This window comes from Telmatherina bonti (genome assembly GCF_933228915.1).
Source record: "Telmatherina bonti genome assembly, chromosome: 14".
Classification (NCBI taxonomy): Eukaryota; Metazoa; Chordata; class Actinopteri; order Atheriniformes; family Telmatherinidae; genus Telmatherina; species Telmatherina bonti.
The window spans coordinates 14320226-14345210 of NC_136612.1; the positions used below are offsets into that span (position 1 = coordinate 14320226).

Genomic DNA, 24985 nt, shown 5'->3' on the forward strand with positions numbered 1-24985 from the left:
ATTGTGCCACAAGGTCTTGGTCCTCTGTTGAGATACAACCCATTTCATTCCCATACATCTCCCCAAAATGCGACGAAACGAGAAATCCAGCACAAAGATCTCCGCAGGTCAAATAACATATCTAGTTTTACCGTGACTGTGAAGTCCTGTACTAATCTTTTTGGCCACTAAGAGACAATTTTCAAGACAAGCTGCATTGTCTCATAAAGAGCCTAAATTTGAATTAAACCTCTCTTACACATCAGAAGCTACTTTGGTTTAAGTGGTTGAAATAAAGTTCACGTTAACAGGCTGCAAAGCCCTTGAAGAGAAAGTTCAGTGTTCTGGCTCAGGTGTTATGGCACAGGATCCCGAAGACCTGGATTGTGAAACACTGATAGAGTACACAGGCCTCCTCTGTATCTGTTCTTATATCTCTGTTGAAGACCCATCGGTTCACGCTGGCCTTTTGTACAAAATGACAAGCTGACATTTGAACCTGATTTTAGTTTGATTTGATTCTTATTTCTAGTATTTTCCATTTTGATGCCCTCTTTAATGTTATTTATGTGGTTTAATTTGAACTCACATTGTGGCATTTTGGTCAGCTTTGTTGTTTTTTAAGAGCATTATAAATAAAGTTGCAATTATCTCAACCGGAATTTAAAAAAAATCTAAATTGATTGTTAAAATTACCCATTTTTGTCTTCCGTTTCTCCTCATGCTCAACAGTTCAGAGCCTCTTTTGTTAAATTTTTCATCCCATGATGCATTAGGTCACTTTGGTCCTATCAGGGCTGCTGCAGTCCTGCAGATCCAAGTGTCCCTGCTCCAACACACCTGACTCAAATTAATGAGCCCCTGTACAGAACTTTGTAAGCTGGTGGATCTTAGTCATGTGTTGGAGCAGGAACACATTGAAAACCTGCTAGGCCATTATCTTGCTAAACTAAGTAGCTCTACATTAAATGCTGTTTTATAGTTCTGGACTTTTTATCTGCAGAGCTGTGTTGATCTAACATGTAAGTAAGAAAGTAAATGAACTTTATTTTTTTATAGCACAAAGTCACAAAGTGCTTCGTAGCAATAAAACACACAACACAGTTACAAAAAACAGCAACACCACTAAGTCTGCAGGGAATCAGACAAATATGTCTTTCAGGGCTTTTTGAAAGCGTCCATATGTAAGTCGCTTTGGATAAAAGCATCTTCTACATTACTGTGGAATAGAATAGAATAGAATAGAATAGAATAGAATAGAATAGAATAGAATAGAATAGAATAGAATCTACTGAGTCCAGGACGAGCAGGTCATGGGAAAGCTCATTCCAAAGACGTTCACTGTGTTTGGTATTGTCTTGCAGTAATAAGCAAGTCCTTCCCTCAGGGCAGCGATGTTCGACGTTAGCCTCCGAGAGCCACAATCCTGCAGCTTTGAGATGTTTCCCTGCTCCAACACACCTTATTTAAATTAAACCTACCTCCTAAACAGCTTGCTGACGAGGTCTGGCCAAAACTGTTAATGAATATTTTTCAACAGAATCAGGTGTGTTGAAGCAAGAAACATCTAAAACCTGCTCGACTGGGAGGCAGAACTCCAACAAACGCTTTCTGATGAGTTTGGGATGAGTTGAATCCTGTAAACTCATCACCTGGCTGTGTCAGGCCTTCTCCCATGCAATTCAAGGTGCTGAACAGATGAAATTACAGTAAATGGAAAACTTGCCCGGCTTCATGCAGACCAAACAGATGCTGTGCAGCCTGACCCTGATGACTGATCATTCCCTAAATTGTTTAAATTTTTTAAACCACATGGCGATGAATGGTAAACATAATTATCTTCACATCGCAGCCACTCAAAACAATGTGATGGCTTTCTTCCTCCCTTATGGCCTGTACGAGAACTGTTTTGCTTCGGGAATCTCCTCAACCATCATCGATTAAAGCCTGATTACGGGTTTCTTCTTAAGAACAAATGATACCTGCTGTTTAACCATGACTGTCCGATACTGAGACAAAACTAAAAAAAAAAAAAAAAAAAAAAAAATCCTGCTGGTTAGTTGCCTGAGGACTGGAGAAGAGTACAGACTACAGAAGAGTATTAGGGCCACTGAAGAAAAAAAAAAAAAAATCTGATGAAAAATTGCCAGAATTCAGACTTTTCATATATATATATATATATATATATATATATATATATATATATATATATATATATATATATATATACATGTATATATGTATATATATATATATATATATATATATATATATATATATATATATATATATATATATATATATATATATATATATATATATATATATATATATATACATGTATATATATATATATATATATATATATATATATATATATATATATATATATAAAGAATATGTACAGTATATAAAGAATATGTACAGTATATATATGTATATATATATATATATATATATATATATATATATATACTGTACATATTCTTTTTCTTCAGTGGCCCTAATACTCTTCTGTAGGACTCCTCTACCTCAAGAGAAGAAGAAAAATCTTGTTTTGGTGGGAGCTTATTCTCTGACACAAGGTGCATTCTGCTGCTCTTTGGGCCAAAACACACATCATTTAATTAAATGGATACAATCATGAAAAACTTTTATATAGAAAGTTTTCATCTGACATATCAGGCCTGGAGAGGCATGCTGAGGCCTAAGTGTTTCTGAACATGTGGTAATTGTCTTTCCAGAAACACGTCTGATGTTGATCCTGCTCTTCCTGAGGGTCTGCATTGTTACGTTTCTATCCTCGTTTCCTTTTATGCACAGATTCCTCTGAACATTTCCAACCCTGAAGCTCTTCATCTTGGACCAGACTGCTGGGTTGAATTGTTATAATACCAGTTTGATTTGCAGTTGGAGGCTCGAATGGTAAATGTTAACAAATAACATTTTTTTTTTTTTTTTTACAACACAAACATTTTTTTTTTTTTTTAAATCCTATATGGCGTCTAGAAGCCTGATTATGTCTGGTTTTTATTTACATTTTAATAATTTCTTTTACAACTTTTCTACAACCTTTTAAAAAATACCATTTTAAAGCCAAGCGCATGACTTGCAGACATTATAAAAACAGCATGCTGCTGCTTCAACCCACCTGGTTCAAGTAAATGTTTCATTAGGATGCATATGCAGACCTGAAGACCCGTTAATGGGATAAAACCAGTGATGATGGAGCAGGATGTTTTTAAAGCATGCGGGGCAGTGGGTCACCTCAACACTGCTTTAACCCAAACAATTTACACAACATGTCCTAGTTTTACTCCACAGCCTTATATATGTATAAATAATCCCAGATGTTAGGACTGAAACAGCGTTGGATTCATGAAAAGTGAAAATGGTGCATGTTAAGATACTCACAACCAAACACAGATTCTTTCAGAACACTTTATTGTTTTTTTTAAAGCTCATGTAGCAGCAACAGAACAGACCTAAAGTGCAAATTCTTCTTCACATGTAAACAATGACCAAAAAAACACATCTGATTGGATTCACATTGAGGAGATAAACATGTCGGTGGGAATATTTACAGGAAGAAAGTGGTCGAAAATCCGAGCGACAGCAGCCAGACAAAAATAAGAATCACATTTAATCTGAGGGAAGTTAAAACGCTCCTTTCTGTGTAAACATAGTTTTTTTTTTACAGTTCTTGTGCTGCAGTTGTCTTGTTTGCCTGCCTGACCTGGTCTCCTCCCTCCCAACAAGCGCAGACTTACACAAGTGCTTTAAACAAGTTAAAAATAGGTCGCCACTGACAGGTGTCAGACCCCACCCTCTTATTAACTCCACTGCTGCACCTGAAAGGCTGACGCCGTGTTGTGGGGCTCTGTTTTCCACCCAGAGGAGGTGCAGAAGTCTGGACTCCTCTTGGATCACTTCGATAACAACATTCTGATTAGACATCCCCGAGAAGCCAGGTGCCCATTTGGGTGTCCAGCCAGCTGCTGGGAATGTCGCCCTGCATCTCCTCATCATCGCTGGATTCCTCACCCTCCTCATCCTCATAGCTATTCCTTCCCACCCTGACTCCCCTCTTGTCAGATGTCACCTCATCTCTGCTCTTTTGGTGGCACTTCTTGCATATCCTCTTCTGCTTTTTGGGGTGAATGTTATTTATGACCCCTTTCTGCTTGGAGCACTGGTTGCACACCACAAAGCCACACTTCCTGCAGTGGTGCCGACGGTTGGTTGCTGTGAAGATGGCGAAGCAGCGCATGCACTTTTGGGCAGCATTGTCTGGAATCCAGGAAGGGGCATAGATGGAGCCTGGCTGGCGGTTGCCGGCCTGCAGCAGCTCTTGCTTGCAGCTGTTGATGTGCCCCATCCAGTTCTTCTTTTCATCCAACGAGAAGGCGGACACGAAAAAAGACTTGCGAGGAGTGCAGATAAGCCACTGGTGCTGGTACTTCTCGGAGTCCTCCATGTCTTCCACCTTGACATCCTCTGAAAATACATGAAGAGTATATTAAAATCAGCTGACAAAGATGAGAATTTCTGCTTTTTTTCCCTCTAAAGAATCATTCTTTTCTCACCTAGAGGGACGATCTTCTGCTTTTTGTACCAGCTGCCTTTCACAAGGATGCTTCCATACACCAGAATGTCGTTGAAGAGGAAGAAGACCTTCTGCTCCCACTTCTTACGACCCTGCTTCATCAGATAGCCTTCTCCATACAGAATCCGACCCGGGCTCTGCAGCGGTGACCCAGGTGGACCGAAGGCATGCTGCACCGCCAGGATGCGCTTGTGGTTGTCCTTCTCAAACTGCTCCATGGCGGTGGCCTGATCTCTGCTTCAGGTGTAAGGTCTGACTCTCAGCTGCAGGAGGTGTGCTTATAAAGCCCTGCTTCCTGCTGACGTAGAGGGAGTTTTTCAGTTCTGGACTAAAAAAAAAAAAAAAAAAAAAAAAAAAAGTGTTGTTTAAGGAAGTAAAAAAAAAAAAAAACCTCTCACAGCAGCAAGACAACATTTGCAAACATATTTATGTTAGATAACCAGTTTCTTTTTGGTATGTAAAGCTTTAATGATGCTTGAAACTAAAGGGTAGAGTTGGCAGGCGATCACAGTCAAAGGAATGTGGATCGGAAAGAGTTTCCAGGTTGTTGTCTCAGTTATGAGCATTGCATTGCATTCTCCAGTCCATCTTTACTGGAGTTTTTACTGTGGATCAAACTTTTAGATAAGTCTGAATTTATACTAAAGTGCAAAAAACAAAATCAAAGCATTGCAAATGTGCATGCTTTGTTTTTTAAAATACAAGCATTAGCATTAGCATTAGCTATTTGAATATTCAAAAAACAGTCTTCATGTAGTAACTCTTCATGTAGTAGTGGAGCTGTTTCAGTCCCCGTCCTGCAGAGTCGTGCAGCCACAAGGCCCAAACATAATACAGTTGTGCTCATATGTATTCTTCCCCTTTCATTGAAGAAAAGGCTGAATTTACAACAGTCACTCAGATAACTGGAGACTTAAAAAAGGAACAATAACTAAAAATTTGCAAAAATATAATTTAGTAATATTAGACACTGTTTTTTCATTTAATTGATTTGAAGAAAGGGGGGGGGGGGGGGGGGGGGGGGGGGGGAAGAAACAAACAAATTGGTCCTGGACAAATTAGAGCACTTTTCTGTTGAACAGTGGGACAAAATACCTGTCAACAGGTGCAGAAGTCTGACTGAGAGGAACAGAAAACACCTGACTAAAAGGATTGTTCAACAAAATATTAGTTTATGAGTGATGGAATATGTAATGAATCATCTTATATGTTTACTTTTATTAAAAAAATATTTCTATTGAACCAGAATTAAAAAAATAATGTAATGATTTTCATACATTTTTTTTTAAATTTTTTATTACTTTAGTTAATTTCAGCTTATTTTACAGGCATATTTTTGTCCTTCTTTAATGAAAGGGTATGAATAAATATGAACACAACTGTACATTTATATGTGATGCAACAGTGTGTGAAAACAGACGGGCAAACAAACAGTAAAGTGAAAATTCCCCCTGACCAGGAAACAGTTTCAGTATCAGAAAGTGTGAGAGCATTGCTAAAGACAGACTGCTTCATGCCTTCTCTTTGTGTTGGCATGCTCCTACTGTATTTATCAGAAACCATCTACTGGTTTTGATGCCGGTTTGGTACGGAGCCATGACCTGCAGCTGAATTGCTGTAACAATGGGAATGAATCAGACCAAAAGGAATTCTGGTAAGAAAATCGTATCCTGTTGTGTCCGGTAATGATTATTTTATCAAATAAATCTGCACAACAGACTTCCTGGGGAAACCTGAAGGGATTTCTGATGAAGGTTTCTATTTTCTGCCCCTTTCTGACCAGGAAACACATTTAGTACTGAAGCCGTGAAGGTAGAAGGAACATTAAAAACCAAGACGGAAGAGCTTCATAGTTTTTCAGATGACTTGTGTAATGTAAGGCGACAGTATAAACTTTCACACTGCTGTCAGGGGTTTAACGTCTCTGTTTGCAAACACCTGAAAATTATTGAAGGTACGATGACGGACACTGAATGTATGTCGATGATTCTGTACCAAAAGTCCACTTTGACCTTCTCTGTACCTGTTAAACAACCATTGCTGGTCTATAAAGCTTTGAATATTTCAGGACCAAAATACATTGTGACCTCTTGACCCTGTATGAACCTACCAGACCCCTCCGGTCATCTGGATGCGGTCTTTTATCAGTTCTCAGACTAACAAGCAGACATGAAGAAGCTGCATTCAGCTTCTATGTTCCATATGTCTGGAACAAACTCCCAGAAAGCCTCAGATCAGCTGAAACATCCAGGCTAAAGACCCTCCTGTTCCCAGCTGCATGCAGTTTTTACTTTAAAGTCCAAATCTGCCCTGAATGCTTCAACACCATCATGTTTTTCGTACTGTTTGTACCTCATGTTCTTTCTTTCCCGTTTTTTTCTGTCGAACTCTTTGACTCAGTCTTTTGTTGAGTTGCGCAACACAAATTAACCCACCTTGCTGTATCTCTTCAGCAGGTACCGTAAATCCAAAAAGTCCTGCAATCAATAAGATCAGATGCGCACGTGAATGAAATGTAAAAAAAATCAGGATGAAAGCCTTTGTGCTTTTGAATAAGTGTCAACAGATACTTTAAAAAAAAAATCCTTTATAATTTCATTCAAAAAAGTCCAATTAACACATAAAAAAGGTTAAACTTGCTCACAGATTTAGCACATCAGGCTCAGATGAGACGTTTAGTTTGGTGAGACCGAACACGTCGTCTCAGGTCTGCAGAAAGAAGAAAGCAAAGGTCTCACAAAGCGTCTGAATCTGAAAGCAGCCGTTGTGTTGACTGGAAAATAGTCTCAGACATCCAGAACGACCACCAACATGCTCAAGTCTGATGCTGTAAGAAGTCTCCAAACCCCCTGAAATGTCAGCATGGGACTGGTCACATGTGGGGTTTCTGTGGTAAATAAACCCAGTTCCACCCACTGGTCCCCACTTCCCTCACTCACACAGGATTTGTTACTTATTTACCGACTTTCTAAAGGCGTTGGCTTTGATAGGTTATTTTAAAATGACATTAAATTACGCTCTAAAACAACTTCTTGCCTTGTTTCACTGTTGAACGAAGCTGCATCACAACGCCTGTGCAGGACGGAGAAAAATGCTTCCGTTTTACTTCTTGTCTTTACTTTTTGATTTATGTACTGTTGTATACATCGTTCCGAGCATCTTATCTCAGTTGCTTTAAATTATCTCACTTTTGATCCTTCTGCACAGACAGTGAACAGCAGCTGCTAAAAACTGGACCACTAGAATGCAGGCCAACGAGGATTATTTACATGCTGAACTTGTTGGACCGGATCCACATAGCCCTGCCAGGACCAGAGAGGCACCGTGCCAAGCTTCAGAGGACCTTCATGAAATTCCTTTTAGCTGTGTCATGCATGTATCAGTAAGAGGCTTTATGTGTCCAGCCAGAGACTTACAGTGGTAAAAGTCTCATATACTGGTCTGGCAGCAGAACTGGGAATACTTAAACATAAGCAAACATAAATGGGAGTATGACCCTGAAGGGAAGACCATGAGTCAGGAAAATATTTGTTTTTACGGGTTTTACTTTTCACACTGACCTGAACCCTCTTAGACGAGGTTTCTTGTACTTCAGGAAAACTTCTCCAGACTTTTCAAAGCTCTTCTTTATGTTGCATAAATGTGGCATTTTGTTCTGTTCTCTGTCCAGATGATCCCACACAGCTTCAGTACTGAGGTCTGAGGAGGATGCATCATCACACGAAGCCACTGATTTCCAGTCCGGTCGTGTGTCATTTGGCTTTTTCTCCCTGTTTACCTTCCTGAAGAACAGCTTCCTGACTGCTACCCCTTACACGGAGGCAAAAGATGCAACTGTAAAAAAGACAAAGCTGACACAGGACCTGAGAGCTGCAGCTGGACGTTTAGCTCAATCCTTGGTCATGTTTTTGCTTTTAAGCCATATTTTTTTTATTTCTTTAGATACTGCTGATCTGCTGTAAACAGATCACTAGATGTTTTTCCTTTACCTGTCCAGTTTCTGTCATTTACATATGAACACGATGCACGCCATGCTCAGTAGTGCCTTTTATTGTTTTTATTTGTGTACTCGTTTGGTTGGTCTTGTTGGTGCAAAATGCATTTTTTCCACAACATTGCTCGTCTGAATTCCTGTTGTATTTCTGTCATGTCCAACCGGTCTGCCCATTCTCCTCTCTCCTCTGGCACCAACATGACATTCTGGTCCAGACAACTGCTGCTTACTGGTTATTTTCTTTTCCTCATCAGACCATTTTCTGTAAACCCTGGAGATGGTTGTGTGTGAAAATCCCAGAAAACACTGGGATTTTATTTGCTCCAACCACGTTCAAAGTCACTTAAATCCCTTGTTAACAAGTAATTGATCAAGTGTATTTAATAAAGTGACCAGCAAGTTTTTATGTTGCTATTTAGCCCACATGGAGCTTATTTGTCTGCTTTTACTTCATCTGACAGGAAGGTAGAGGTGATCATAAAGCAAAGTGCAGCCATTGCACGCGCTAGTGTCTGACATGCCGCCATTTCCAACGACTGGCTTTAGTCTACAGAGACATCTAGTGGTCAGATTGTGTAAAAGCAGCCGGGTTGTGTTGGAGATGATTACTGATCCACTCAGGCTGATAAAAGAGATCACACAGCAGAGATGAATTCATCTTTATTTGCTTTCATCACACTATTCTACAGGCTGAGAGACACACGACATTTGCAAGTCTGTGCAGGAAAGACGACTATCTGGTCCCGCTTGCAGGAAACGTTCAGCTCTAAAGCAAATCTGCAGATGAAGTAGAAAAAAAAAAAAGGCAGTTTTGCTGAGCAGTGAAGTTGTGGCCTTGCTTCTAATACGGGATTGGTCCGTAGTAGGCGGTGTAGGCGGCAATGATGCCATTTGTGTCCATCATGTGCTCGCAACCTATGTTGGCCTCACATACTTCCCTCAGGCTGGAGAGGAGAGAGGCACAGAGAGGCGACACAGATTGTTATTCACGATACGATTGTCTGCACACCGACTACACGATGCTGGTTCAGATTTGCACTTGTGAGCGTGTCTGCGCGCTGTGCTTAATGGATGAAGAGAAAGAAGAACAGCAGTACCTCTCCAGCTGGGCCAGGGAAAGTTGCCCGGCATTTCTCTTCTGTCGCATCACCGCGGAGGCCTGCTCCATCTCCACAAACAATCCTGCATGGCACATTTAACACAGCGCTGTTATCAGCAGCTTCTGTCACCAGGAAGAGAGAATCTGGACACAATTTCACCATCAAAACGATTCACGTACATCTGTGGTTGAAAAAAATCCGCTTTAATCAACATCTATGAGGTTACTGTGGTGAAACGTGGCTCATGTTCATCACATTGTCCCATCACAACACAACTCTGGGAAGGTTTTATCTTCCTCATGCTGTCTCCTGCTTAAAGCTTTCCTGTCTTATGGCTGGTAGAGTTTTAGTGTTGTATTCTCAACTACAGTGATGTAGTTGGAGGCTTTTGTTATAATTACTGTTAGTGTGGCAGCAGGGAGCCGCTGGTGAAAGAAAACAGCAATGTTTGTTTAATTTTAAGGTCATATGGATTGGAAATGGATTGTCTTCAGGTTTTATATTGGGGTAAAAAATAATTTTTTGGTCCGATTGCTACCCCAATCTCTAACAAAGCGACAAACTAAGCCAGTCCAGATAGGCGAAATATGACCAAAAAGTCAGTTACTTGAGAATTCTCCCGCTTTTCCTCATAATATTTGTTGAAGCAGGAGCCAGGTATCCGCACTACATTACCAAAGAATCAGAAAGTAATTTACTTTTAAAAATGATAATAAATAGCCGTGAAAACACAGCTTTCTCTAAGGCAGAAATAGCATTTTGTGGTAATGAGGACTTATTTACTTTTCTCTGATTTATCAGAATATAAACAATTCCTGCAAAAAAATACTGTTACTATAATGTCTAAGGCGTTTCTGTATAAAACTAATTGGTTTTCTAGCAATACTAGCACAGTTTTATGATGAATGAGGTTTTCTTAGACCATGAGTCTGCAACATTTACTGTCCAAAACCATATTTACGTCCCAGTCCAGTCCAGCTAAATTAAACTAAGCTCCTTTAGAGCTGCAGATGACCCTATGACACAAGACAGCTTATATATGTATATATCTATATATCTATATATCTATATATATATCTATATATATATATCTATATCTATATCTATCTATATATATATATATATATATATATATATATATATATCTATATCTATATATATATATATATATATATATATATATATATATGTAAAATTTATTTTTTTTTGTAAAAGTCTATAACAAGAAATTTGCTGTTTTCAAGAACCATAAGTTTATTTCTATTTTAGGTTTTATTTTTGGAACATTTTTTTCAAATAAAAATAAATAGAACCCAATGTTTTCAGTCTAGTGTTGTGTTGTAAAAATTCATTTGACATATTCCATGAAAAAAAAAAGCTAAACTAAATGAATGAATGAATAAATAAATAAATAAACAAATAAATAAATTGTATATTTAAATTTTTTTTTTTACCTATATTTAAAAATATTTAAATGTTCCTTGTTTTTTCTGCTAATGGTATGAGCCATTGTGGAAGGTCCAAAGAGCCTCAGGTTGCAGAACCACCTTCTCTAAAAACAGCTGAATGAGGTCGTTGTGAATGACCACTGGGTGGCAAAGCCTACAAGCTGCTTTTGATGGCCATCATGCTTGGAAAACAGAAGACAAAGTGTCAGTCCTGTCAACATCCTAAACGTGAGTATTATGTGTTGTTAGAAATCTTATCCAGGAAGGAGTGATCCATTCTGAAGGGCAAAATGAAATCGTGTCATTCATCAATGGAAATCTGTTTTGATCAGATTTATGATCTTACAGACTCAAACAGAATGGCTTCAGCTGGGATTTATAAGCTCTGCATGCAGAGAAACGCTACACAAACCTCAAACAGTTGGTTTAGGCGGCGGGACTGTTGATATTCAGCTTCTCTAAACCACAACACTTATTTCTAAATGATGATATTTGGTTTACATGTTTGCTCTGGGGAGGATTGTTTGCATGAACGCGCCGCAGAAGTGATTTGTAATCTATTCTTAATCTGAAATCAGTAGTGATGGTTTAATAATAACAGGACATCATGTATCCTGCTGCTTTTCTTCTCATCTCTTCCTCCCCTCCTGTTATGTTTGGATATACATAACATCACATATATTACACTTTATGAAATGTTTTTATAACATCAAACAAAAGGCATTAAACTTGTGATTTTTGTCAAATGAATAAATTAATAAAAATGGATGTAGAAAATTCAACAAAGCAACTCAAAAGTAAAAAAAAAGAGCTTTTCCCAAAAGTTGCCAAGATGTGAACAGCTGCAGATTTTATTTTGTATAATTTTCTTGTGCATTTCGCCCAAAGACTGCTGGGATCAGCTCCAGCTTCCCCACGACCCTTCATTGGATTAAGCGGTTAGGATAATGAATGAATGAAAATTTTTTTTTAGTTTAAATAGAGAAGAAACAACTCCATGTCCCAGAAAACAGAGTGCTGAATGTTTCAGTTCCTGGCTGTCCAGAAATGTTATAATCCCAGCAATAATATTTCTAACTAAACTTGTTTTTAACATTGAAATCTTTGTCCTTTGAAAAACACTTTCATTTTCTCATTGTTGGAAAACTTAGACACCACATCTACAGATGATGTAAATAACTCTAAATAGTCCTAAAGGATACATGTTCCAGGTTTTCAATGTCTGGAAGTGTTTGTTTGGCAACTTTCACAGTGGAAATGAAAGATTTTCTTTTCTTTTTTTATTGGGCAAATCACTGTATTTGATCACTTCATTGGACATAAAAAATACCTCTGCATGCTAGCCAAGGTAATCATCTAACCACACTGAGTTCTCCACAACAGTCATCAAAGATCAGGCTAAATGCCTGCTGCTTCTCTGAGATCTGCCTTCCGCTTTAACCCACAAAAAGCCAGCATGCACACACATAATACATGCAGTTTCTGAGACATTTAGCATCATTTTATGGTACAAACTTTTCACAAAATCCTGTGGAACATCATCTGATGTTTGTCTTCTTCACCAGAAAGCTCAAGGTTACATTATAAAAATGTTGAGCTATAACATGTTAATAAATGGTAAATATCCCCAAAAATTAGGCACTTTTTTTCATTTTACATTTTGTTAAAGGAACAAATAAATACCTCATATAAAAAATGGACTTATCTTACTATTTTTTTTTCATGGGTTGGGTCTTTATGGGTTAAATTTGAAGAAAAACTACACCAAGATATTTAGTACTGACTGCTAACTACTATATAACTTCTGTTATTTTAGAAAAAATGTTTTAAAGCGGCCAATATCATAAGATCATTCTTGTCAAAAAATGTAAATGTTCACACATTTCAATGAAGGTTAAATTGCCATCAGAAATACACAAATTTACACAATTTAATGCATTTGACTGATAAGACTTGTACATCGATGTTTAAGTTACAATCTGATGCCAGCTTGGATTTATTATAATAACTTTACTCCGGCGTGATAATAAGAAACGGATGTGAATTCATTATAAGACAGCAGCACATAAAATTTTATTACTTATCCAATTATTTTATGAACGGGGAACAATTATTGCAGCATAAGTAATTAAAGTCTTTTTCATACCCTCATCAGCTGGTTGGTCATCCTCAGGTTGGGCATCTGTCAGTCATTAGGGGAAATCATACAAATAAACACCAATTGGATCAATCTGTTGACAGGTTTTTCTTTTATGGTTTTTTTTTTTTTTTTTATACTTAAAGAAATTTTAAGAAATTACATAGTAATACAGCTCATTTTAAACAAGCTTTCCTTACATTTGTTGCTGTATGGATCTTACCTGAAGTCACGCAGATGACTGCCAGGGAGCACAGAGCCAGGATCAGCAAAGTCTTCATCTTTTTGTTTCTTTCTTTCACTTTCAGTGAGTTTGACCTGAGACCTGAGCAGCTGGATCTCGCTCCTTCCTCTCACTTTCTGCTCGTCTTCTTCTTACAGGGACACACTTAAACACAATGCCAGTTTATAGATGTGGCCTTCGCTGTGACATGGCTGTGTGATTGGCTGGGGCATCGTGTATCACACACCCACACAGATGCAGAAAAATACACCTCTGTGAAAATCAGAAATGTAAAAATTCCTGTTTGCATGAAAAGGAGGCAAACACATGGAGAGTGATGAAGGCATCAGAAGGTGAGAGTGTTTTACAGTGTAGGTGTAATGGGTGCATGTCTCCATCACTGATAAGGATCTATTTTTTTTTAAATTTTTATTTCTTTTAATAAAAAAATCATTCAAAGGATTATTATTTTGTGCAAATCAAACATAAGTTAAAGATAAAGTTTGAAAGAAATTATGAAGTTAACGTAATAAATTCAACTTGCTTTGCAGGTTTTACTCCAAAACTCCAACGCAAACATAACGTTTCATGAAATCTGAAGACAACAGTGGCAGCCGGCTGCCTGGAAAGACTTTTCCAGCCACCACAGACTTTTACATTTAGGTCACTAAGTGCATGTTGTGAGGAGAACCATGTAATATGAAACTGACGAAGAAAAACCACCATCTCTCATGATGTGACATGATTTTAATCAGAGGAGCCCAAATTTTATGGCAAACCGCAGAGACTTCCTACGCAAAGAAGGCAACAATTACAAGCAAACCTTGTTTGTTTAGGAAATGTGCAAAGATATTTTTACCATAACATGTTTGTGGTTTGCTAATTAAGCAACAGGAAGCAACAGCTGTGGAGTCGCACACGTTTAAAGCTTTACACAAAAGGTGTATTCTTGTCTTTTTATTTAAAGGAACATCATTGTGAAGCTTAATATTGATGCTTGATGCTTTATTGAAAGCTGCATCTGTTACAGATAAATACTACAGATTAAAAAGGTTGGGAAAATAAAAAAAATCAAACACTGACTGACAAATTTGACCATTTCATGGAAAATATTAACTCATTTTGAGTTTGATGGCAGCAGCACATCTTTAGGAAACTTGAAAAAAAAGAGCAAGAAAAGGGTGTAGAAGTGATAGGCTGAAATAAAAATAACCGGAGGAGCATCTGACAGTTTATACCCAGAGCCGCTCAGATGGGCAGATGTGTCAAAGTTCAACAACTTCAGACAAGATGTGTCTAAAAATAGTGGAACGATTTTAGAAAAATGTTCAGCAGCATAAAAAATTTAGGAAATTGAAGATCCCACCATCTGTCATAAAGTGATTCAGAGAAATAGATGGAATCTCTCAGCGCACAGGACAAGCCCACAGATCAAATCTTGATTTTCAGGCAGTGTGTATTAAAATAGATGTGGATCTCTATTGGAAAACACATGGACTCAGGAAAACTTCCAGAAATGACTGTTTCTAAACAAAGCCTGCTCTGAAATGCCCAAATGCAGGTTAAAGCGTTAGCATACACGTTTTTTTTTATCGAAAAAAAGTTAACTTCAATTATATGAGGCAAAATTAAAAACTGTTCTGTGGTCTGATGAGTCAAAATGTAAATTTTTTATCAGGAAAACATGGTCTGCAGTCCATGTCCTGCAGAGTAAAAAGGAGAGGAAGTGTCTAGCTTGTATGGCCTTCCTTTAAGTGACAGTGGCTTGGTCAGCTTCCTCATCAGTGAGATTTACACATCATTATTCACATTTCAAACAGCATCACAACTTTTTTGGTATAAAGCCAGCACTTGAATTCCTGTAAACCATTATATGAAAGTTTTCCTGTCATGTGTTTCTGTCTTTTCTTGTCTCACTTGACATTTATATTCTGGACAGGTCCTGGCAGTGCTATATAAATTCTCTTTCTGGGTCAGTGCGGCTGCCTTTTGTCTCCTTTCAGGGACAAACTTCAAGGATTCAAACTCAGAACAGCTTTCATTCTGCACGTAAGTGGCAACGTGGCAACACAGACAAACAGTATAAAAGCATTTTTAGGTCTGTGGCACGCTGACAGCTGCTGTGTGCTCGACTTTGTCTGAACCAGTCATGCTCAGAAGTTCACTGCATTGCACAGATTCCTCATAAGATCGCAAAAAAATTGGCAATCGGACCAAACGATGAAGCATTCATGTCTGTTTGTGCAACAGGTTTATTTTAAACAGAAGATTGACCATATTTGTACCTCATTGTTGCACCTCTTGATGCAAAGAGCATTCATTCTCATTTGGAGAGCAGTGAAAACAAATAAACTATTAGATGTGGTTGCCGATCGTGTTTTGTGCACATCTTAGAATAGAGACTCAAACCTTTTACATAATGCAAAAACAAAAGGAGGAGGTGAAGTGAAAGCAGGATAAGGTCAACAAGAATAAACACCGGTCTGACTTTTCCCAAGAAGAAAAACACTGATGAAGATCACATTTTTTTCCAGTAATGCCAACGTTGCTTGTTTTTTCCTACACAGATAATTCAGCCTGTGTGCAAACATCTTTAATGCAGTGTGAAAATGTCAACAAGCACAAGTGCAATGATGTTCAGGTCCATCCATCATTTTCTATGGAGGATAGCAGATGGAGGCAGAGTCGTTCCTGATCCACAAACAAGTATTCTGATCTAAACAGAAAACAGAAACCACATCAAATTGTTGAAGATAAAACATTAGTTATTAAGTTATTAAAGTCATTAGTTAATTATAAAATATTCTCTCATTTGGTGGCAATGAGACACAGAAAAACAAGGGTGGATGTTGTTATAAAATAGTAATAAAGAGGAAACAGCTGGAAGGACATGTTGTAACTAATGAGGTTAGACAACAGGTCAGTAACATGAGGCAGAGTCTCTGAGAAATTCAACAATCTGTAATGGGTAACTGTGCAGATCCAGAAATTCGGCCACACACACACACACACACATGCATGCTCAAATAGTATACAAAACCAGGTTTATTGTAAATGAGTATCTTGGAGAGATGAGGGAATGGGGGTAGCAGTATGATCCTGTGGGACAGAGAGGCTGAGTGAGCCCAGAATCTGGTGACAAGGTCAGAAGGCAGGCAAAAAGTCCAAACACTAGGAGACAGGCGAGCTACTTAGCACAAACAGCTGGTGAGGCTTGGGGGCTCCAAAAAGCAAACGAGGAAAGAGGAATCTGTTGTAAGCAAAGCAGAAGAATAAACAAGGGTTGTAAACAGGTAGGCAACTTGAGAGGACAAGCAGAATGCTGGACTTCAACAAGGTAAGAAGCTGCTGATGAGCTGGCAGAGAAGGAGAGACTGAGGGTGTTTAAGGCGTGCTGAGAGTCATGGTAAACTCAGTTGCAATGGGACAAACCCAGACGGGCTGAATCAGACTGATTCTCAGGTTTAAATTGCAGACTTTTTACACCAGGGAGGGATCCTGCATCCTGGTCCTCAATGCTCAGTGTCCTGCAGGTTTTCCAATTGTCCCTGCTGGAAGACACCAAACTCAGACAAGCTCTGCATACGTCTGCTAAATACACATTGATTTAAATCAGGGGTGTTGCAGCCCCGGCGCTTGGAAAACCTGCAGGACACCAGCCCTTGAGGACCTGGATTGAGGATCTCTGTTCTACAGGACATAATATAAGAAGAGTCCAGGAATCACACGAGTGGTTAAAACTCAATTTTGGATTCTTTTGATCTTTCAGGCAACATTGTTTCAAAACTGCACATGATAGAGTCATGGACATCCCTACATGCAAAGAGGAATGCTTCTAGAAGACATTATGCCATGTATAAATGCTAGTTAAGCTGCATCCATGATGAAATGAAAAATACTTTATTAATCCCCAAAGGGAAATTCAATATTGTAGTAGATAATTAACTAGAGGAGGTCTTCTTCCGGAGGCTGATGGCTGCTGGCAGGAATGACTTTCTGTATCTTTCAGTCTTACATCGGACCTGAAGAAGCCTCTCACTGAACACACTTTGCTGTTTCATCACTGTGTTGTGAAGAGGGTGTGAGGAATCCTTCATCATCTTCATCAGCTCCAGTGGCTCCAGAGTTACTCCAAGCACAGAAGCAGCTTTCTTGATCAGTTTGTTGATTCTCTTCAAGTCTCTGGTTCTGATGCTACTACCCCAGCAGATGCTGCAAAGCTGACTGCACTCTCCACAACAGACTTATAGAAGATATGCAACATCTTGGCGCAGATGTGAAACGATCTCAGCTTCCTTAAGAAGTAGAGTCTGTACTTGTCTCGTCCGTTTTGTTAGCTAGCGCTCTTACATTACCCATTAGGACTGTTGGGAGAAATGGTTTAAATCTCCATCGCTTTCTCCTTTGTCTCACTCCCGCTCTGCAACCTCTTCTCTTTTGTTTCAACTTCATTGGGATTTGATGTGTTGTTTCGCTGATAATCCTGATTTGGGAGAGTTTAATCAGTTGATCCCGATAGTAAACAAGTCTTTCGTTGCCATGGAGACTCATCATAACAAGTCTTGAAAGAGCCAAAAATATGCAGAAAAATCTTCCTTGCAGCACACCCTCCGAACCGGCATGAAATCCTCAGAAAAAAAGACCTAATTTGAGGTAATATGTATGTGGGAAGAGTTTGTACTTTTTAAAAAATCAAAATAGCAAGTCAGAGCTACTACAATTTGCTGCCATCAGACGACGCAATCTAGAATGGAAATGATCTCCACAATGCAAAGCTTGTTTAAAATGGACTGAAGCGAAGTGAAAAACCGGTCTGTGGTCAAACTAAAATGTAAAATTCCTTTATAAAAATCGTGGATGCTGCATCCTGTGGACCAAAGGTGTCCAAAGTCAGTCCTCGAGGGCTGCAGTCCTGCAGGTTTTCCATGAATCCTTGTTCAAACACAGCTGGCTTCCATTAAATGGGTCCAGCAGCCAATGAAGTTCTGCACAATGCACAATGCTGAAAAGCTTTAGACCAACATGTTTTCCCATCCAGTCCATGTCTTCGTCAGACCCCATCCTGCACCTACGTAACCAGCATGTTTTCATAGCAGAAGGGTGTGGGTGTTGGAAAGGCCTGGAGTCCAGACTTTTCAACTTTAAAGCTTTTTGTGCTCCATGAAATGTAAAATATGTCAAGAAACACCCAGGACTGCTGAGCAGCTGGAATCCGATGCAAGATCAAACAGATGCAACATTTATTTAGCAAACATCAGATCTCCTCAGTTCACAAATGTAAACATGCTGTAGCCACAAGAAGAGGTGCTATACAAGATATTCTACAAGAATATTCATGTTATGCTAATATCCGTCTTGAAATATGCCCTACTTTTTACACATTTGGTGTGTTTTCTATCTGCTGTTGTTAATCAAGTGAATAATATTTAAAGAATAATTTAGTTCTGTTGTTATTGCCATCATGGTGTCTCAATTTCTGTTTAAACTGTGTTGCAATTTCCCCCCATTTCATATATCTTCATTACAATATTGTTCTGTATATAAAATATGGGGATTTTTTGCTTCACAATTTTTTTGTTGAAAAATTGCTTACCCCCCCAAAAAAATAAAAATAATCCATCATAATTTTTTGTCATTTTTATTGATCTTTTTACTTGTCTTCTTGGGCATTATAGCAGCAAAATAATGGTCTGGCTACTGGGTTGTTTTTCTCTAACTGAAATGAAGAAAAATGACTGGCAAAAAAAAGTTTTCTACATGTTTTTTTAGTCTACAAAAATCAGCAATATTGAAGAATTGTGAGAATCACAAGTTAAATCGAATCGGAACACAAAAAAATCGGAATTGAATCGGGACAAAAGCATATTGTCACAGCGCTAATAATTACTGACTGGATTAAAATGAAGCTTTTGATAAACATAAAAACAAGTGTAAAAATGAAAACTTTTTCTTTTAATTTGGAAAAGTTTTCAAGCAAGTGTGATTAAAAAGAAAATGAAAAATGAAATAAAACCTCATGTAGATAAATTGGGTAAAATCTACTTCTTAGTTATTGAGCCCTGCCGCTGTTTTTAGATACATATTTAAACATGGATATCTGCAACCACAAGGACCACGTGTACATAGGAGTTTTAATTCCTCTTTAATTCTGAATAAAAGTTAATTCCATTTTAAACTGGTGAAAAATGGCCATGTAAACACCTAATTCCTAATGACAAAGTCAATTCAGAATTAAACTTAATTCCAACGTGGTTGGTTTATCCACATTTTTAATCTGTACTGATTAATTCCTGTGTCATGTAAACCTTCATTCCGCTGTAAGTTTATTCCAATTGTTCTGTACATGGTCATTACCTTGTCCCATCTCGACGACACACATATTCCTTGTGTTGTTTTGCTTCCCGCCTTCTACAGTCTATTATCCTTCTCCTTCTCAGCTGTTTGAATAAAGTGAAGTAGTTGAGCTGGTGCTTCAAAGTTATAATCAAAACAGCAGTAAAACCGGTACTTATTAAGTAGTTTTCCCATGTTATGACCGAAAAGACAGGAAACACAAAGCAAACTTTGTTTACTTCCAACGTAAGTTGGAAACGTAAGTAGATCACGCCCGCCTTCGGTCCAATCTGAGCCCTTCCCAACCCACCACTCTAAAGAGGAACAAAAAAAAAAAAAAGGACGTGTTTCCATGTAAACCTAATTTCGGAATTATTATTTCCATGTAAACTCGTTGGGGAATACTGTTAATTTGGAATTATTTAATTCTGAATGATTAATTCGAAATTAAAAAACAACATGTAACCATACCCACTGAATACTTTCAGAGTCTTGGCAAATGGGACAATTGAGATGTGTTAAGAAGAGTAAATGTCATCATATGTGTTCATTCATTCACTTATTCATTCATTATCCTAACCGCTTAGTCCGATTAAGGGTGGCGGGGAAGCTGGAGCCTATCCCAGCAGTCTTTGGGCGAAAGGCAGGATACACCCTGGACAGCTCGCCAGTCCATCACAGAATATATTTGTTACTGGTGACTAATAAAAGCCATTTTGGCAGTTTGATCTTGTTGGTCGGGTTTTAAAAGGTTAAATAAACCAAACTAAAACTTTAGCTGTTATTTTTTACAGCTTTTAAAGACATTAAGCTAAATAATCAAATCTACTATTCCTTGATAGCTGATGAGTCCAAAATGTCATGAAACCCTTCTGAAACTTAGACAAATGAAAACAACAAGTTTAGGACCAAACTCATAAAAATCACTTTTATTTTCATTTTTTTTTCAATACAACATAAACGATCGTTGACAGCAGAGTTTGGATACGTACATAGGTAGTATAAAGGAGAGTTAATGGACAGCGAGAGAAACAATTCATTCAAGCACATCCCAGAAAGCTCATAAATGATGGGAAGGTGTGAGAATTGTAGATACAAATAATCCAGAGATTACACAAGAGATGTACACAAGAGAGTATAATGGTGGGTTGTTGAGCCACCCTCAGTGCCTCAGTTTTTTATTTTCAGCTTGCATCCCAAAGCCAGAAGTGACACCAAATATCACAAAATAAATGAAACTTTTTTTTTTTTTTAAAAAAAAGGAGTAAATGAAAGAGATGAAAAGGGTGAGTTTCTGTTTATGTTTCACTTCAGATTCGGCGAGTCCCGACTGCTCTTGAAGGCTGCTGGGGTGGATTCTGGGCTGCGAAGAATCTCTGGTAGGCCTGCTGGAAACCGTGGCGATAGGCGTAGAAGCGGCAGGGAGAGTAGTCCTCACAGGTCTCTGCACGTCTCTCAGCCGGAGACTTTCTGGCCCTGGAGGATGAAGACGGGCAGAATGGTTTCATTCGAGCACTAAGCTTCCACTGTGGGCTCTTCGTGTGTGTTATTCTGGATGTTTTAAGCGTATTTAGATGTTTAATCGCACATCTGCACTTTTTTTCTTTCCTAATGATGACCCAGGATGTGGCATGTGTGTATGGATTAAATCTGTTTGTGTGGTTTGTGTGCATGCCGTGGTTGTGTGTTTTACCTCAGAAAGTTGTAACGTGTGAATGGGTTCCCTCTCTGGGGGGGGTTTAAGTGGCCCCTCTGCGGCGTGATGAATGAATTGGCTCGAGTTCGAGGCACAAACAATTCTGCAACCACAACACTTTATTGAAGGGAAAAGCTAATGTTAACATGCCTGGCATGCCCGCCTCAGAGCTGTTCAGTATCACAAGACTGGGAGGGGGTGAGGTTAGTAAGGGTTAAAATAAGGATTAATACTGTGTAGCAGGCTGTGTTAGCATTGCATGCATGTTTTTCCAGGACTGAGATACAACATTTAATCACCTTCAACGGATTCTGTGCTTTCATGAGACTCTAAGGGAAAAACATGGAACCGGGTTAATGATAAATGATGACCTCCTGTCTAAATGTGAAACATTAGAGGCTAAAAACAAAACCCTATTGCAAAATGTGGACGTCTGGGAGGACTTATACCATAGCAAACACAGACAGAGACTGCTGCGAAGAGTGCCAGAAACTGAAGAAGGCTCCTCATCCTGGGGCGTTTAGTCAACGCTGCAAGAGAGGAGAGAGGAGTCGTGTCGGTGAAGTGAGAGCAAAATAGGAAAAAAAAAAGGGAGAGAAAGAAGGAGGGAAAGGGGAAAATGAGGGAAGAAAGAGTGGGTCATATGATGAAACTGTAAACAGATGAGAACCTCAAACTGGGACAGATGGCTTTAAATGGCAACGTTCCTGTATCTGTGCCTGTGTTACTTTCCGCTGGAAGCTGAGAAGCAGACATATAAACAAGCAGTATATGCTATGCTACGTGTGACATATCGCTGCAGAATTTCTGCGTGGAGCAAACATATGCCATAGCAGCAGTGTATTCATCTGGCCAGACTGAAGAGTCAGTGTTCTGGGGAAAAGTCAGGGCCAATCTACAGCTCTCTGCCCAAACCTCAGCTCGTCAGGATGAGCCATGAAAGAATAGCTGTGGCTGGGAAGAGCTGTCCAAACTCAACTCAGCTTGGCTTAACGGACTGTAATTGTAAGCTATGTGTGTGTGTGTGTGTGTGTGTGTGTTAAACAGCTGAGCACATTTTAGCTGCACATATCTCCATGCATCTGTTCAGTCACATGCACATCTGCACCAACGCAGTGGCTGTGACAACTGTACAAATAGTAAGTCTCCAAGTCTGAGCGTGCACACCCAAACACATGCAGATGTGTGTGCACGTCTGGGCAGCAGAAAGGCTTTCATCCCCATCTACTGTTTGTGGGATTTGGAAGGAATTTTCTTCCAGAAGCCCTCCTTTTTTACCATCAATAGCAGCTTTCATTAAACACGAGTACGCATGTATAAAACTCACTGACACCGGCATACACACACACTCACACACACACTCATAACATCTACCGCAAAGGCATATTTTGGCTTCAGATGGACCCACATGCAAAGCGGGCAGAGGACGAGCCAGCCTGGAGCCCTGAGTTCGGAGAACAGCTTCCAAAGACATGGATGCATGTGTATGTGTGTGTGTGTGTGTGTGTGTGTGTGTGTGTGGCCATCAGGTGCTGACAACAGTGTCTGCAGAGTTTTATTCTGTCTCAGTCTTAGCAGGAGTTCTTGCTTTCTCCCCTGGAGACAAAATGTGCCCACCTCATTGGACAAAGCTCCTGGCGTGATGTGGACCTGGAGACAACCTGTTAAGTTGTGTCTCCACCAAACAGAGGCCTGCTGTGCTCTGAGTTCCATGTTGCAGCATTCGTTTTGCAAAATGTCACAGAAGCAGAAAAAGCTTCAGCTAACACAGAAGTTTACTTTTTTTTTCTTTTACAAAAGTAAAAAAACAAAACAAACAAACTTTCTAAGCTTCACCCTGGACAGGTTAGAACAGATCACTGGCTGTAAGGCACTTACCTTAAAAGATAAGTATGGAGCAAGAAGATTTGGAAATATCTCTCAGTGTTTTCTCCGGAGGAATATTTCCTAATTCTTCACAGCAAAGCTTTTATACTCATCACACAACCCCCCCAAACCCCACACCCCTTCATCTACTACCTACTGGCTACCTCATCCCACCTCCTTGTAGCTCTCTCTCCTCCTCTCTCATGCTATCAGCCCTCTTTTCCACCACCTAATCAGACCGGAGCATTAGCTCACTCTCTCCTCAACTCCCACGCCCTCACCGAACAGCACAGGACTGTGGGTACTTGAACAACCGCGAGGAACGGAGAAAAACAAGAAGGAGACAAACACAGACAGTGAAAAAGGGTTGGGGAAGGCTGGGACGGGGACGTCTGACCTGCCTCATAGTGGGTACATGATAATATTCACCTCTGTTTACCAGCATGGAAGCATGATACAAAAAAAAAGGATCCACCATGTGGACACAACACAGACTGGCTCCGCTTCCTGGCCCAAATATGTTTGTGAGACGATGGAAAAGACGCACTGTACAGCTGGCATTCAGGGCAAAACATGACTTTAACCTGCCCTGTTGGTGTTAATTCAACAACTATATGCTCTTAAGGGATGCCACAAATGAGGGCTGCAGTACAGACGAAATAACAACATAGTAAAACTGTTAAATAAAATATGTCCTTAGAAGTTTTCTAAGTTAAAAAAAGCGTACACTTAGTGAATCTACTTGTCTTTACACAACTTTATAGAGTGAAAAAGGATAACAATTTTTGATGTGTGCCTCAGCAGGAAAAAAATACATTATTTACAGTATGCAGCAAAGGATAGGCTACAGGTCTTTTCCATATCTACTATCCTTCCTAGCATCACCTTCTGGTTTAGATGATCTCTGATGAACACCATTCGGCGTTACATGAATTTAAAGAATAAATGACTGTAAAACCTTGTTAAAAGACAGAAACCTTGCAAAGATCAGAGCAGAATGGCTGGATGAGTTGACCCATAAGAGCCCAGCGTGGCACATACAGTTTCTGCACTTTTGGCATTACTTCATGGTACAAACTGGAACATAATCTGACCTTTATTTTTTGCCACACCAGACACCAGAAAGCAGAAGATTGTGCTGTAAGAATGTGGACATATCATATGGTAATAAATGATAAATATTCTGAAAGAAACGTGTTTGGACTCAGACTGCCGTGCATGTAGGGGTGGTAGCAGGGCTACCTTTACCCAGTGTTGGGCCCCTGGGCTGAGAAGTTGTGTAGGCCTTGTCCCATCCTCCAAATTTACCAAGTCTCGTTATCAAAAATAATATCCAGGTTTACACTGAGGTTTTTTTGTTTGGTTGTACACTCTAAAAACCGTGGATTCTCTCTTTTTGAGTTCTTTGTAAATCTGTTCAATGCTTCATCTTCCTCTTCTGATAAAAAATACTTTATTAATCCCCAAAGGGAAATTCAGATTGTAGTATATAATTAACTTGAGGAGGTCTTGTTCCAGAGGCTGATGGCTGCTGGCAGGAATGATCTTCTGTATCTTTCAGTCTTACATCGGACCTGAAGAAGCCTCTCACTGAACACACTTA

The 24985-nt window shown here is 39.2% G+C and overlaps 3 protein-coding genes across 3 annotated transcripts; all 3 read right to left on the bottom strand.

The window, feature by feature from the left end:
* Positions 1-3928: 3928 nt before the first annotated feature.
* Positions 3929-4803, bottom strand: LOC306765273 (pleckstrin homology domain-containing family F member 2-like; the record flags this gene model as incomplete). The annotated part of the gene is made up of 2 exons (XM_079252680.1): positions 3929-4476; positions 4566-4803. 2 exons carry the CDS (start codon positions 4801-4803, stop codon positions 3929-3931), a joined length of 786 nt encoding a protein of 261 aa, XP_079108806.1.
* Positions 4804-9420: 4617 nt separating this feature from the next.
* bglap (bone gamma-carboxyglutamate (gla) protein) lies at positions 9421-13602 on the bottom strand (the record flags this gene model as incomplete). Its single annotated transcript, XM_079252681.1, has 4 exons — positions 13488-13602; positions 13274-13309; positions 9677-9761; positions 9421-9523 (listed from the first exon to the last, which is right to left on the bottom strand). Exons 1-4 carry the CDS (start codon positions 13543-13545, stop codon positions 9421-9423), a joined length of 282 nt encoding a protein of 93 aa, XP_079108807.1. The 5' UTR covers positions 13546-13602.
* A 7367-nt stretch (positions 13603-20969) lies between these two features.
* On the bottom strand, positions 20970-23447 carry mgp (matrix Gla protein). Its single transcript, XM_079253333.1, has 5 exons — positions 23395-23447; positions 21966-22046; positions 21816-21845; positions 21514-21619; positions 20970-21296 (listed from the first exon to the last, which is right to left on the bottom strand). The coding sequence occupies exons 2-5, from the start codon at positions 22024-22026 to the stop codon at positions 21131-21133; spliced, it is 363 nt and encodes a 120-aa protein (XP_079109459.1). The 5' UTR covers positions 22027-22046; positions 23395-23447; the 3' UTR covers positions 20970-21130.
* Between the last annotated feature and the right edge of the window lie 1538 nt (positions 23448-24985).